General features: G+C 41.0%; 1 protein-coding gene across 1 annotated transcript in view; it reads right to left on the reverse strand.

Moving 5' to 3' along the window:
* The window catches only part of GALNT7 (polypeptide N-acetylgalactosaminyltransferase 7), a 77,564-nt gene that overhangs the window by 37,908 nt on the left and 25,251 nt on the right, over nucleotides 1-14,405 (reverse strand). Inside the window, 1 exon segment of the mRNA XM_030008414.2 lies at nucleotides 6,084-6,541. Within this exon segment, the coding sequence (XP_029864274.2) occupies nucleotides 6,084-6,541 (458 nt within the window).

Here is a 14,405-nt window from a genome sequence, read left to right on the forward strand (position 1 = left end):
GCCTCAGGAGACTCCCACTGCCTCAGGAGACACAGTAAATACAAACCGTGCTTCAGAGACCACCATTTCAGGCATCACTAGTTAGTGTTTCCAGGGGCAGCGCATCACAGAACCCACAGGAGAAGCAGCATATTTTGAGCCCTCAGCGCAACATGGAGCTCAGCTGAAGACATACCTGTGTAGAAGCCACGCTCTAATTGTAGCCAAATGCACTGAAGTTCTAACGCCAAGAGAGAGGTGTCCTAGTAACACCTCCTTTTGAAAAGGGGAACTACAAAGAAGTGAGTTGGCTTATTGAAGAGAGAAACTAAGGGTAAAATGCTTTCAGGTAGCATGGAGCTTTTTCAAAGACACCGTATTAGAAGCTGAGAGTGTTTATCATTAATCATAAAAAAAAAAAAAAAAAAAAAAAAAGCCTAGTCAGGAACTAGGGATAGCCAGCATGATTGAAAAACAGATGCTGTTAGTAGTAAGACAGACATTCTTTAAATGCACAGCGTGGTGTCCAAACAAGGAAAACAGAAATGAGCACTAATTCAGGCAAACTGAATGTAAATAATGATAGATTAAAAAAAAAAAAAAAAAGAAGTTTGAGAAACAGCTTACTGAAGTATAAAAGCTGCTATTGAAATATTTTTTTCAACCACCACAAGTAGGATGCCTGCCAGAAAGTCTGTTGGGCTGATAGATGATCAAAATGAAAAGAGACCACTTCAGAAGCAGGAAAGCTAAATTAAGTATTTCCGTTGAACTCTTAGCAGTGACCAACGCCAGATACCCGAGGAAGAGAACAAAAGCAGGGCAAGCATGCAGTAATACTTCCCATTTTATGCTCCTATCTTCAGCTACCTAAAGCTTAGGGACTTTGTAATTTGGAGATAATAGATACCTGCATGATAGCTTCTACTGGATTTTTCTGCCATGAATAGCCTAATTGCTTTTTTCATTTTTTTTTTTTATAAACCCAGTATTTCCAAAAGAATGCAACACGAATTGACAAACTATTGTGGTGTATAACTATTGCTGACACCAGCCTTGTTATCAAACAAACAGAAGGAGGAAAACATGACACCAATTTTTATAAAAGGGCCCCAGGGAGTTAAAAGAATTGCAGACCACTAGGTCTGACTTCTGTGCTGAAAAGAAGCTAGTAATAAATAACAAAATCAGTAAACCATAGACACAGCTTTTGTGGAAGAAAGCCATGCCACAGAAATATATTATCATCTTTTGAAGAAATCAAAAACTATGTGGACATGGGTGAGCCTATTAACGGAGTAACTTGATTTCCAAAGCCTTTGATGAGGTTCTTTGCTTTCTTTATAAGCAAAGTTCTTCATCAAAGTATGGCAGGGTAAGATAGAAGATCTCTTAGATAAATAACTGAAGTGTAAAAACTGTCTGTTCAGTCCAATTTTTTAAACGAGTTTGTCGCTATAGCAGCATAAGTGTCTGTGCTGGGCACCAAGCTGTCCACCTCCTCTTCCAGGTCATAACTGAACAATAAAAAAAGAGTTCTTGGTAGTTGCAATTAAAATGACTATAAACAGCTGCAGAATAATTCAAGGACACTATCAAGGAAATGAGCTGGCAGGAGAGCTCACTGCAAGTGCAAATGAATGTATGTGGAGTGTTAAGACCAGTCTTAGTGCACATACTCAGTGATAGACCCTGAACTTGGCATTACCATTCGAAAAAAAATAGATCTTGGAGTCAGACATGGATAGCCCTTTGAGCATTTTAGCTCAGAGTTAATGAAAGGGCAAATTGAATGGTAAGAATAATAAGGAAGGAATATGAAGGAATATAGTAGCTTGATGTAGATATCTCCCATATTCCCATATCACAGGGTGGCAGAGTAACAGAGTTACGTGACAGTATCCGGGAGGAGAGGTTAAACAAACACCATGTTCTTCAGCCTGGAAAAAGTCACTGACTCAGGATGTCATTAATTCCAAGGGTATAAATGCATTTAAAAGACAAGTCTGTGCACAGAAAAAAGTCTATGAAGCATGACAATCCTGTTGCAATTTTTGGCTCAAGTGTCCAAGCCCACTGGTTGCCAGGAATGAAACTTAGTCCATTCTGGTATGTTTTCTCGCAAGCATATGTTATTGGCCAGAGCTAGAGACCAGATTGTCAAGAAAAATGATCTCTGTTCAGACCCAGGATAGCTGTATTTTTTAGATTTCATTTTATTTTAAAATGCTCTGAACAAGTGGCTCATTATGCTGTAAAACAACTCACTTCTTGTTCTCCCTAGCAGCAATGCTCTTCAGTTACAAATTTTTTTTTGAGAGGACACACCTTGTTACCTGACAGCATTCATCCTCAAACCTAGGTCCATTTTTTATTTCCTTAGCATGGTGTGTTTGTCTTGAATCCAAGATAATTCAGAAACTTTATCACTCTATTTTTACCTCAGCTCTACCTCTGTGCAGACTCCTGATCACAAAAAAAAAAAAAATATCCAGGGAGCAATTGAATTAATATCCTTCTTCCCTAAAGCTAACATTAGTTTTATCACAGGTCTGCTAGAAGGCAGGGACAACATGTAAAATTCAATATACATGACTGCTCTTACAAGTAAAAGGCTGCCACCTATCAGTATAAAAAAAAAAATCAAAAAATGGTAAAAATTACCAAGTTTTAAGAAAAAGTTTTCTTCCAGCAACTGTACAGAGGTTTTGGACAGGGCCTGCTAAACCTGCTCTACTTCTTTGCAACTAGAAATAAGGTGGAAAATAGGTATTGCTCCCACCTAAACCCAGTTTATGACTCCCCTGGCCCTCCTGCAGAGTGCTGAAAGGCTGCAGTGAGATGATGCCATCTTTGAGATTTTGTACACTGACTTTTACATATCCCCATACATTCTTGATTTTGTTTAATCAAACCTATGACTTGCTGTATGCCAACAGAAGTGCTTGGCTTCAACCTCAAAACAGATTGGTTAAAATCCATAAGGCAACAGTATGCAGTACTGGCAAAATGGAAATATTCTGACGTACCTGACAAACAACTTCAACGCACCATCCAACGTTATTCCTCTCTACAGGGCGCAGCAAGAGTTAAGGCTTTTTACAGCAGCAGAGGCTGCCCAGAATCACCAGAAAAGTTCCTACTGAATCAATAAAGGCAGCTGGCAAATCATCTTGGCAACGTGTCCGACTCCAAAGTCAAATCTAAACAGCAGCATTGAATCCCCCTTTATTAGCATTTCTTCCTTCTTCCCCCTCCAGCAGGGACAAGCCCTAAGGCTATGTGGCTTTTAAGCTGAGAGAGACAGTTCTTGCAGCACTATTTCACTCCCGCTAGCACTGCCTGGGAAAGCATTTGGCATACTTCACTGAACAAACCTGACTGCTTAGGGTGACGCTTAGAAATTCTGATGCTTAAAGGAAGAGAAGGCTGAGGTGAGGTCTACCTGGATTGGAATGTCTATGAACGAATGAACACGGTCTTTGCCCGAAAGATCTTCCTCAATTAGCAATGCCAAGATACCATTAACCAAAAAAAGATGACTATACTGCTGTTTGGTAGGATTAAACTGAATGTTGATCAGCCTTATCAACCAAAATGGCTTCTGGACTTTTTAAACAGATTAGTGGGAGGAAAATAAATGGTGCATCCAACAGGCAATCTGCTACCTTTTGCTGCATTTCCCACTGGTATCAGGGGATGAGCAGGAAAGCGAGTATGTTGATACCTGAAAGCATATAGCAGTATCAGCCAATCTTACATTGCCTTCCCCTCTCTTCTGCTGTTCCCAGGTGACACACAGAAGCTATAAACCTTTAACCCATTTAGGGCAATTGCAAGCATCCCAAGTATTCAATACATGAAGTATTTTGATATAAAGTTGCCTGAAAGATGCCTTTTGTTCATGTTTTTCATGCTGTTTTGTTTGCTTGCTTAGAACATTAAACAATAAAATGTAACTTTGATTTGAGCTGCTGGCTTTGACCTCCATGGAAGACTTATCTGCAAGTGTGCTTGGAGGAAACTGTTTCTAAATTTCATCTTTTCCGCTCTGATCAGTCACATGGCTATCTCTCCTTTTCCTCAAAGTACGCGAAGCATTTAATTCTTCTTTGGGAATTTCCATTTATTACTTCCCTTCAGAACAGAAGCAAAGACAAACTCTGAGATTATGCCAAGAATACTTCAGGAAGCTATAGCTGTGGAACTATTTGGCAGATACGTATGCTCTCTGATGCCCTCCACCTTGGGGAAAAACGGGGGGGAGGGAGTACTTGAGCTCTGCTGCCAAATATATGGCTGACAGCCTGGGCAGAGGCAGCCCAGTCCCACCTGCACGTGACACGCTGCCACTTCTGCTTGGCTGTCCTTGTGGAGCAGAGAGTGAGGAGGGGAGCGTGCTTCCAGCTCCTTCCCCCCTCTCTCTCCAGGGAAGGCAGGGCCAAAGCGAGCTCTGCTAACGTGACCTCCTGCCATCAGCTCCCCTCTGCATCAGTTAACACCCGATGGGGAAATGGTTTTTCTCTGCGAGTTTCCTTAGTCCTGTTGCCTCCTACAAAAGGGGCCCCAGTGGCTGCAAATGCCTCAGCAGAAGCAGCAGTGTCTAGGGAATAACCTCCTGAAAGAAAATGCTGACCTACGTTACCCAGATCACTTCTTCCCCTTCAGAAAAATCTCATTAGCACAGAGGTCCAACGTTGATCGCAGCGAAGAAAGAAAACTGAAGTGAACCCTAGGACAGCCAATGCTTCCTCGCCACCGGCAGCAGACAGGCATGGTCCTCTCCTCTGACTACCAGCAAGTGGAAACCTTTAGTAAGTCACCTGAGGAACACGGCACGATGGAAGGGAAACACTGTACTCTGTGCTCTTCGTTCACTTTCAATGGGTGAGCACCAGGTAGTAAATTCAAGCAGCCGTACATGCACAGGCATGAGTCAGACTCACAGCTGGCCAGTTCTCTTCTACCTCGCAAAATGGAAAAACAACCACCATAAAAAGCCACAGCAGAGCCTCAGTAACCAGCCAGTGACCAACCAAACAGATCAGCTGCCACAGCTGGAAAGATACAACCCAGAGGTTGGCACCCAGTCCAAGGATTGGCATGGCTCCACTGCTAGGGATGAGGGGGAAGTGAAAACAGGCAAGTACCTCATTTCACATCTGAATTCATATACCCTCCCCTCCAAAAAAAAAAAAAAAAAAAACCAACCAAACCAAACCAAAACACCCCAAAACCCAAACAAACAAAACCCCTACCAATCAATCAGTTTGCTCAAAAGACCTATCCTTAGCTGATATTTAACAAGGAAAATTGTATCAAATGCAGATTAGCCTGAGAACAAATTTGGCTCCAGCATATACCAAAGATCAGAAGAGACTGTGTAAACCTGTTAGTAATTATTGAACAAATGTTAGTAACTTCCCAGAATTTCCCCACACCAAAGTAGACACCCTCTCAGTGAGTAAAAAATGTTTTTTCTAGAATTGCTTCCTTCTTTATGATAAACGTGGTGGGAAACTTTTAGAAGACTACTCTTCCATCAGCTCCATACCTGAAACACCACTATGGCAGATCTATACTTCTGTTAATGCAGGTAATTAAGCAGAGTTATTTAAAGGGAACAATATTTCTTTGTTTCTCTTCTCTTTATTTATTTAGTTAGTTTTAATTTTTAAAGCATCAAGGTAAAACCAAAGCTGATAAACTAACTAGTGTAGGAATTTCTGCAGGAAATAATAAAGAAAATCATTCTTTCTTAAAAACAAATCTTAAGAAGTTACGGATTAAGAAAAGAAGATAGTGCAACGAAGACTGCGGCTGGACCTGGAACATGCAAATACCTGCAATTAGACACTAAAACAGATGACTTCAGAGATAAATCAATATAGATAAAGTATTCATGAAAGGAATCATTGCAACAGCATTAAGAATAATATACGGAAACATTTGGTATAGTACAGCACTCTTGCCTGTCAGGACAAGAAACCTTAAGTATTTGGCCTAATTAATAATATTATTTTAAGCATCAATTAAGATATATGGAAAGAAAATAATTAAATCCCATAAAACCAGAACTAAAAGAAAACAAAAAGTTTGCTTACTCTTCTTGACGCAAGTCATTAACGCTCCGATCTAGTGAGATCATATCACTTGCCACCATATTAAACCCAAACTCTTTAATGCTGGCTTGAATGGATTCTTTGTAATCTGGTCCTAAAACATATGGCTTCGCTTCCTCTCCAGGGCCACCAACAACTCCGTGAGGCTCAGGCTCTTTGGGTTCAAAATTACCAAGGACTCCAGGTCGTAAAACAGGATCTCGGTATACAAATGTCTGAGGCTTAAATGTGAGATACTGCCTCTGGATGATGTTTTGCTGTTTGTTATCACCACCACCATGATGATTTAGTTCATTTTTGGCCTTATTTTTCCTCCGAATGGATTCTAAGTCCACTTCCACACCTTCAACATGAGGCCAAGGTACCACAGGTTTGAACTTCTCATTTCCTAGTCCATGGTCTCCTTTGTTTGGCATGGGTCTGTTGGCTTCTTTGTCATCCTATATATACACACAGAGAAACAGCAGGAGATCATATAAATTGGTGACCCTTTATTTATTTAAATCCAGTACCTTAATGCACTGAGGTACTAAATATACGTTACGCAAGAAGGGAGAAGTCTCTGTTAAGGGGCTCAGTGAACTCTTTTTACTAAAGCAACTGGCTGCTGGAGAACATCACCAGCCGTTGCCCACACTTACCTTAGCGAGCAGGTCCTGGAAATGGCCTAACGCCCCAAGCATTCCCAAAGACCAAACACCCACGTAGGATGTGATAACCTGAACCTCGTTCAGGCAGCACACCAAACCAACGTGCAGGGAGCACCGACAGAGCATTTAATGAAGGAGAGGGTGGTACGGAGGCGGACAACGCCGCAACGCGGAGCACGGCGTCCCTGGGAGCACCCTCGGACGCAGGGTGTTTCTGAGGCTGCGCATACCAGCTGCTGAGACCTCCGCAGGGTCTCGGTGGTTGCTAGATACAGCCTCAACACGCTCCTGTGCTGGGAAAGAGTGCCGTGACTACGTGTGATCCGGCACGCACGTCTGCGGCAGCCTCGAGCCACAACTGATCCCTACCCTTCACCCCCCGTGACTTGCTCCCACCACACACCGCTCCCTCTGCTGCGACAGCAGCCGTGAGGTACGCTGAGGGCACTGGGGACAGCAGGCAAAAATGAGATGCAGCCCTGATCTGATCCGCTGCACGGCCACACAGACAGACCCGCCTGGGGAAGCAGTGCCGGGGCTGAAGAGAGCTGCCCCAGGCACCGGCACTGATTATCTCCTGCACCCTTGTTTAAAACAACTTTACCGTTTTACGAGCACTCTTCCCTGCCTCCACACCAAGAGATCTGAAGTTCTCGCTGAGAACAAAGGCTGGGATTTTGAAAACTGCTCGGCATTTCTGGTGATCAGTGAAGTTGGTGGGGTTAGGAAAAGGGTGGGTGATTTTGGAAGAAACTGGACAGAAAGGCTCTGAAGTCTCCGAGTGTGAAGCCTCCAGAGTACAACAGCCCCACCCACGAACGCTCCCCAAAACATACAGTCACTGCTTTTTCCAATACTACTGTCCAAGAGGACAACCGGGAAACACTGTTGAAAGTTCAGATTTCCTGCTAAAATCATCTATTTGTAAACAGGACAGATGTTAGATCACACCGAAACCTGCAGAGAACAACGCACACATTTTAGCAATGTCTCGCTAGCTATTCACAAATACAGAATCAAACAAAAATTGAGATCAGAAGGATGTCACCTATTCAAACCTGCTGGAGGGAAGGATAGCTTCGCAGTCAGACCAGGTTTCTCACGAGGCTCGTCCAGTCACACCCCAAAAACCTCTGTTTTTCTCAGGACAACCTGTTCCAGTTGCTTGACCAGTTCACAGTGAAGGTATTTTTCCTCATACCTCAGTGGAAGCTTCTCACATTGCATCTTGTGATGATTGCCTCTTGTCCTTACTGTGTGCACCCCTCCGAAGATTTTACTTCCATTTTCTCTGCAAACCTCACTTTTGAGGGTGAAAAGATGCAATTAGATTCCCCATTAGACTTTTCTACAGCCAAACCAAGCCAAGCTCCTCTACCCTTTCCAGGTCTGTGTCACGTGCTGCAGCCCTCTAACCTCCTTAGCAGGTCTTTGCTAGGTCCTCTCCATTTGTTAATCTCTCTCCTGTGCTGGGCAGCGCAGGAGGAGAAACCAGACACAGTACTCCAGATGCAGGCTTGTTAATGCTGTGTGTCGGGAAACAAACCACATCCCTTTCCTTGGTGGCTAAGCTCTTCCTAGTGTAACCCAATATGCAGTTTGCCTTTACTGCGGCAAGGGCACAAGGCTGACTCATGTCCACGTTTAACTAAACCACACAATACTTACTACTACATTACAGTGTTTTCCTCACATATCATTCTGCATAATAAAACTTCAGAAATTAAGAAAAATCCAGTATAAAATACGTCTAGGTTAACATGATAACAATGGGAGACAGACTGGCTCCAATTCAAAATAATAAGAGTTTATTCAAGAAACTTTCTGCTCTCTCTTGCTTGTTCTGGTTTAAACAGGGAAGACGTACAAAATGCAGAAGTGTTACATGAATCTGTTCTGCCATCTCCGTTTTTTGAAGAACGCAAAAGCCAGCATGAGAAAGAGAAGGATAAGGGCGTGTGAAAAGGCACATTTTGCAAGGAGGTAGAAGGCTGCCATGGATCTATAAATAAAGCCCCAAGAGGACTTTTGAAGAGAGCATCATCTCATGCTTACCCTAGAAATCAAAAGGAAGGCTATGCCACTCGACTGTCAGAACACTGCTGAGCACTCAGCTCTTACCAACTTGCATCTAATTCCTGCTCCAAGTGCGGAGGCAGCTATAAAAGCCAACAAAATAGTAGGCACCATCAGGAAGGATGCTTAAAGAGGGCATAATTTTGACTGCACAAAATTTTGAGGCATTCATGTCTTCAGTAATATTTAGTTCTGGTCTCCACATCTCAAAAGGAGTTAGAGAAGGTACAGAGCAGGGCAACCAGAATGAAGGAGAAGGCAGATAGGTGCCTTGAGATGAAAGATCAGAAAGGCTGGCCTTTCGTCTTAAGACTCTGCAGTTTGGGGATGTGATGGCTGAGAGGGATACAACTGAAGTTTAGAAAATCATGAAGGTAATGGATAAATTGAGTGGAAACCCACTATTTACCCCAAACACAAGAACTGCAGGAGCTTGATAAAATTGATTGGAGATCAACCAAAAAATGTTCTTTGCACAGTGATCTCCTGGAATACGCCACACAGGAGGCTGTGGAGAGAGACGGTACAAACAGTTGAACAAGGGATGAGGCAACGTGATGGATGACAGGGCCTTAAGCGGACTGCAAAAGGGCTGAGCACGGAGGTACCTTCTAAAAGCTCTAATTCAACAGCTGTGGATGCTGGAAGAGCCCAAAGGGAAGGGAGCATAGAAAGCAGCCAGGTTTACATGCTGCCATTCTCAGACACCATCCTGGATCACTAGTCTCAATCAGGCAGGAATTTCTTATGCCTCTGGTCTGCATGAAATTAAATATCCTTTCATTCCACTTCTGTCACCTGTTTCATAACAGTTAGGAGCTTCCACTTATCCAGGTCTTCAGCTGAAACATAACACTTCTTAAAGTAATTTGTTTATTTTGCTGTCGTCGGAACTATGACTTATCTTGTATTACATTTAGCTTCATTATAACTGTTACACACAATTTGCATTATAATGTATTTATTTGCTGCTCCTTTCCAGATGCTAAATATATTCCATTTTTGCAGGCCTGGGAAAATACTGCATAAACCAAGAAAATTATACACAGACACACACACTCATTCACCTCTTTCCTCCAATTTTTATGTACCTAGGACAGATATGATGGAAGGCATTTGTTATTTGCTGTGGGTTAACCCCTGCAGGCAGCTCAGCACCACACAGCTGCTGACTCCCCCTGTCACAAATCTAAACCACAGCATCATATGGGATGCTACGAAGCAAATTAACTCCATCTCAGCGTTTTATGGGCATTTTTACAAAAAAAAAAAAAAAAAAAAGGAACCAGCAGTGTTTAAGTGCGTGCTGCAGACCACAGCTCCTGGAGGTTATTCATGTCTCCAGAGATAACTCAGACAAAGGTTTTCCAAATACTGTCTGGAAAAAAAGCAAAGTCAAACCACAATCAAAGAACTATTTTGGTCATCATATAAGCCACAATACCTTAGTTAAGAACTTCTAGAGCTTCTTGTCTTCTATGAATTATGACTTCCCCCGCCCTTTTAAAATTATTTAATGACATATCAAAACAAAAAGAAATAATTTTTAAATCAGTGTGCCTCACTGATTAAAAGTTTGGCTCAGCTAAAAATGTAGTATCAAACTTCTAAAAGATTCATACAACAATGACAGTCAAACTAGAAGGCATGCATATTAAAAAAACCCAAAACACAACAACCTTTCTAAAGTAGAAAAACAAGGTAGTCTTAAAATTGAGTCTTAAAGTCTTTAAAAAAAGTCTGAAAAACTTTGGAAGAGACAAATCAATGACAACAAGGTAAAGGGAGGGCTTGGAAGAAGTGAGCAGTGAGCATGATGTGCATCTGAGCACTGCACTTCTAGGTTATCCAAAAATGAGGGGAGAGAAGCAAAAAAATCTGTGAATTCTCTCACATCTGAAGACAAACAACAACAAAATCTCATTACATCTTTATAAAGGACACATAGTAAGCTCTTTACATACAGTAATACAGAAAAATGTTTTTTTTCCACAGATCATTGTTTTTTTTCTATAGGGCTAGATCCAGGATTTCCTGCCAGCTTTTCTAGCTCCAGTTCAGCGCGTGCTTCTTTATTTTTCAAATGTTCTTTTCACTCCTTAGAGGATTATGTATGAGTCACTGCAATGGGTGTTTCGGAAACAGAGAGATGACATAAATACAGTCAATTCCTGACTTGTAAAAAAAAAAAAAAAAAAAAAAAGAAGGAGGTATTTGGTATAATTTTTTTTGCAAATTAGGTTCTTCCTTTTTGTGAAAGAGGAATGCAATTGAAGTTTCAGGGAACATAACCGTATCCTTTTGGAAACATGTTTCTAAATTATACAAAGTAAAAGGAAAAAGTGGGAGAGGTCTTCAGAGGGCTGCAAGATTGGTCAACTGGTAGGAAGGTTGGAGCTGTCGCTGGCAATAAAACTGCAAATGTAAAAGTTGCATAATCTGCTTTTCTTCAGTCAACCAGGGCAAGACTGGCAACTCCCTAAAACTCCCTATGAAATAATGTCTGAAGTACAAATTGATGTTAAAAAAGTGGATTTGCTTAATTTCTAAAATGGAAGATTATCATACTGAAAAAAGTTTGCTAATTTAAAGCAATGCCTATAAAAGCATCTTGCTCATCTAGACAAAGATCAGTGATGCACAAAAAATGAAAAGGGGAATAATTAAGTAGAATCCAGTAGTAGTCTCATTACCCAAGGACGCAAAAGGAAATTAAAAAACCCTTTCATTCCCAGAATATACATGTTCATACCCAGCTGATTAAAGACAGATACCGAGTGTTGCAATATTCTGGTGTTCCTCATGAAAAAACTATAAAAACTGATACAGTTTAATATTTTAGTAAGGTAGGAGGCCAATCCCTACGTAGTTCTATTTTCTTCAGTCCAGCTTTTACCCTTCTTAACTCTTGGCTGCATCTACACCACTGCACTTGCCATGAAAGGCAAAGACAATGTATGTTCTTCTACCATAAGGAAGGGTTCAAGGACTTTTAACTGAGGATGAACCAATAGCTCTCAGACCTCCCCTGATGCAAGTTCCTCTTCTACACAAAAAAAGAAGCATTTTGAATAGAGCCTCTGCCACAGATACTCTGACACAGACCACACAGCTATCAGTTTAGCAAGGATTTGAACATATTTAAAGTATTTTGCTTTGTTTGCCTCAACTTAATGCAGCCATGCTCCTAGTTTATCAGAATAAAAAGGCCACTGGAGAGAAACGATACGGAGCCTAGCATTTTCAATTATTTGAGTAAATAGGAGGGGGTTGTTCCAATTTATTCAGTTACCTTGTAAAAAAAAAAAAGAAAGAAAAAAAAAGAACAAAGACTACAAGCTGGATTCACAGATTTCCTTATTGATTAGAGTCATGCTGGGAAGATGCTAAAATAATGCCTGTTCTCAGCCAAGCTTCTAGCATGATTCTGCTCTGCCAGCTAATAAGAGAGAGAAAAAACCCCAACATGTAGTATATTTCAGTTTGCTTTGAATCATTATGTGTGGGTCTTACTTACCAGGTTACAGGGCATAGATGGAAAAAATAAAGTGCTACACCAAATTACTTAGTCCTGTAACTCTTTTTGTGCCACATGATAGAAAGACTCCTCAACACTCTCACGACCAAAAAATGGGAAGACTTCTCAGTATACAGGATCAAACACAGACAAAAGGGAAAATCAACACATCCAACAACGTATTTCTGAACAGATTTCACTCTAGATACCCACTAACTTCAGAATAAATAAAATGAGCAATGATTCTCACAAGAGAGTTGGCTGACTGTGAAAGGGACCCCGTAGGATTGCACACCTTCCACTTCCACCACCTGTGGTAACCTCTATCCAAGCAATCCGAAGTTCTACCTACTGCAGGACCAGCTGCAGAGGGGAAAGCAAAACCAAAAGCACACACAAATGGAAATCCACAGGTTCTCACACAAGGATAAAGATCTATGGCACAACTGCCATCACTTCAGAAAACAAATAAATAGTTAAAAAGTCCTTTGTAATAATTACAAATTTTTTTGCACAAAAAAAGTCTGTTTTAAGCCCCACATGCAGCACTGCCTTCAAGTCCTATTTTGCAAAACCTTCCATCAAACAATTTCATCACAAGGCAACCACATTGACTCAAATTAGGGCAGAAGTTGGACCAGGAGAATTCTTTGCTGAATATGAGCAGTGGCATTCAAGCCACCTGGCTTGAAAGGGGCATACCCTGTCACAGCGCCTGGGCAAAACTGTCTCTCTCTTGCTTTGGCTTCTTCTGTCAGTGTATTTCAGAGGCACTCCAAAGGTGATGGAGTGCATACTTAGTGCTCAGTAGCTCCTACAGTGACTTTTAAAACTTGTGTAAACTTAGAACAGAGCATGTATAGGAACTGTAGAAACACAGAGAGAAATACAAGTTCACACTAAAGTATAGAAAACTTTTGAAGTTTAAAAACACATGCTTGTAAAAACAACAGATTGCTAAATCACTGTAATTGCATGCTTTGTACAACTCAAGTGAAAAACCATACTGTTGATGGTATTTGTCACCAGCGTTTCCAGGAAAACATAAGTCTGTGAGTTATGTTCTTATGTTCATAGTTGCCCTCAATTTTGACAGATATACTGACAACATCAAAGTCCATTATGCAACCAATGCCATCTCTCCATAGTAGATTTTTGCCCTGTCAAATATTCTAGGGGAAACAAAACATACTTAAACAAGACCTAAATCATACCTATTAGCACTAAAGCTGTGTAAATTGTGCTATACCAACCCAGAGTAAGCTTTGGTAGACAGAACTAACTTGACTACAGTTTTGTACCACAAACACATTACTGTGATGGCATCTCCAAAAAGCAAGTAATCCTACCAGACAATGACCGCATCAGTCTACTTTTTGGAGTGATCAACACAAGACTTGGTCAGAAGTCACTTATGAGCCACAAAGAAAACTCCAAACAATTAAAAAGAACCTTGATGATCTAAACAAGCAAGCATTACATTATATGCATAATTTTTATACATAGGTATGTTCTAGTCATTTAAAAAATACATAACTCCGTAGTGTAACTGAGGTGCAAGGGCCACAAGCAGCCTTAGAGAAATGCGTGTTCAGCACTAGTTTTAGACGACTGTGTATTGTACTCCCACTTACATCTGAAGAATGAAAGCTAAAATGTGTTTTTTTGGGTTTTTTTAATTTAAAAAAAGCAAGGCAACTTCCCCCTTCACCTACATTTCACAGCATCTGTCAAGCTGATTGATATGTGATGCACTACTCATTGCCCTGCACCATCCTTTATCCAGCTTACTTTTTCTTGTCCACTTTCTCCGATTTCCTGAGTAGCTCCTTGAGAAGGAACTGTTTTGCCAGGGATAGATACCTGTAATAAAACTGCTAGTCAGCAGTATTGAGGAAAATCCCTTTTCCCACTCATTCCTTATGTCCTATCTGATAAGGCAAAACAGGACAATCATTAGTATTTACGCAAGTAAATGCAGAAGTAACTTAGTTTTCAGTAAACAGCAGTCATTAATATCGGCTCACCCCACTGAAAAAAAAAATAAAATTAAGTAGCAGT

Source organism: Aquila chrysaetos, chromosome 1, assembly GCF_900496995.4.
Source record: "Aquila chrysaetos chrysaetos chromosome 1, bAquChr1.4, whole genome shotgun sequence".
Taxonomy (NCBI): domain Eukaryota; kingdom Metazoa; phylum Chordata; class Aves; order Accipitriformes; family Accipitridae; genus Aquila; species Aquila chrysaetos.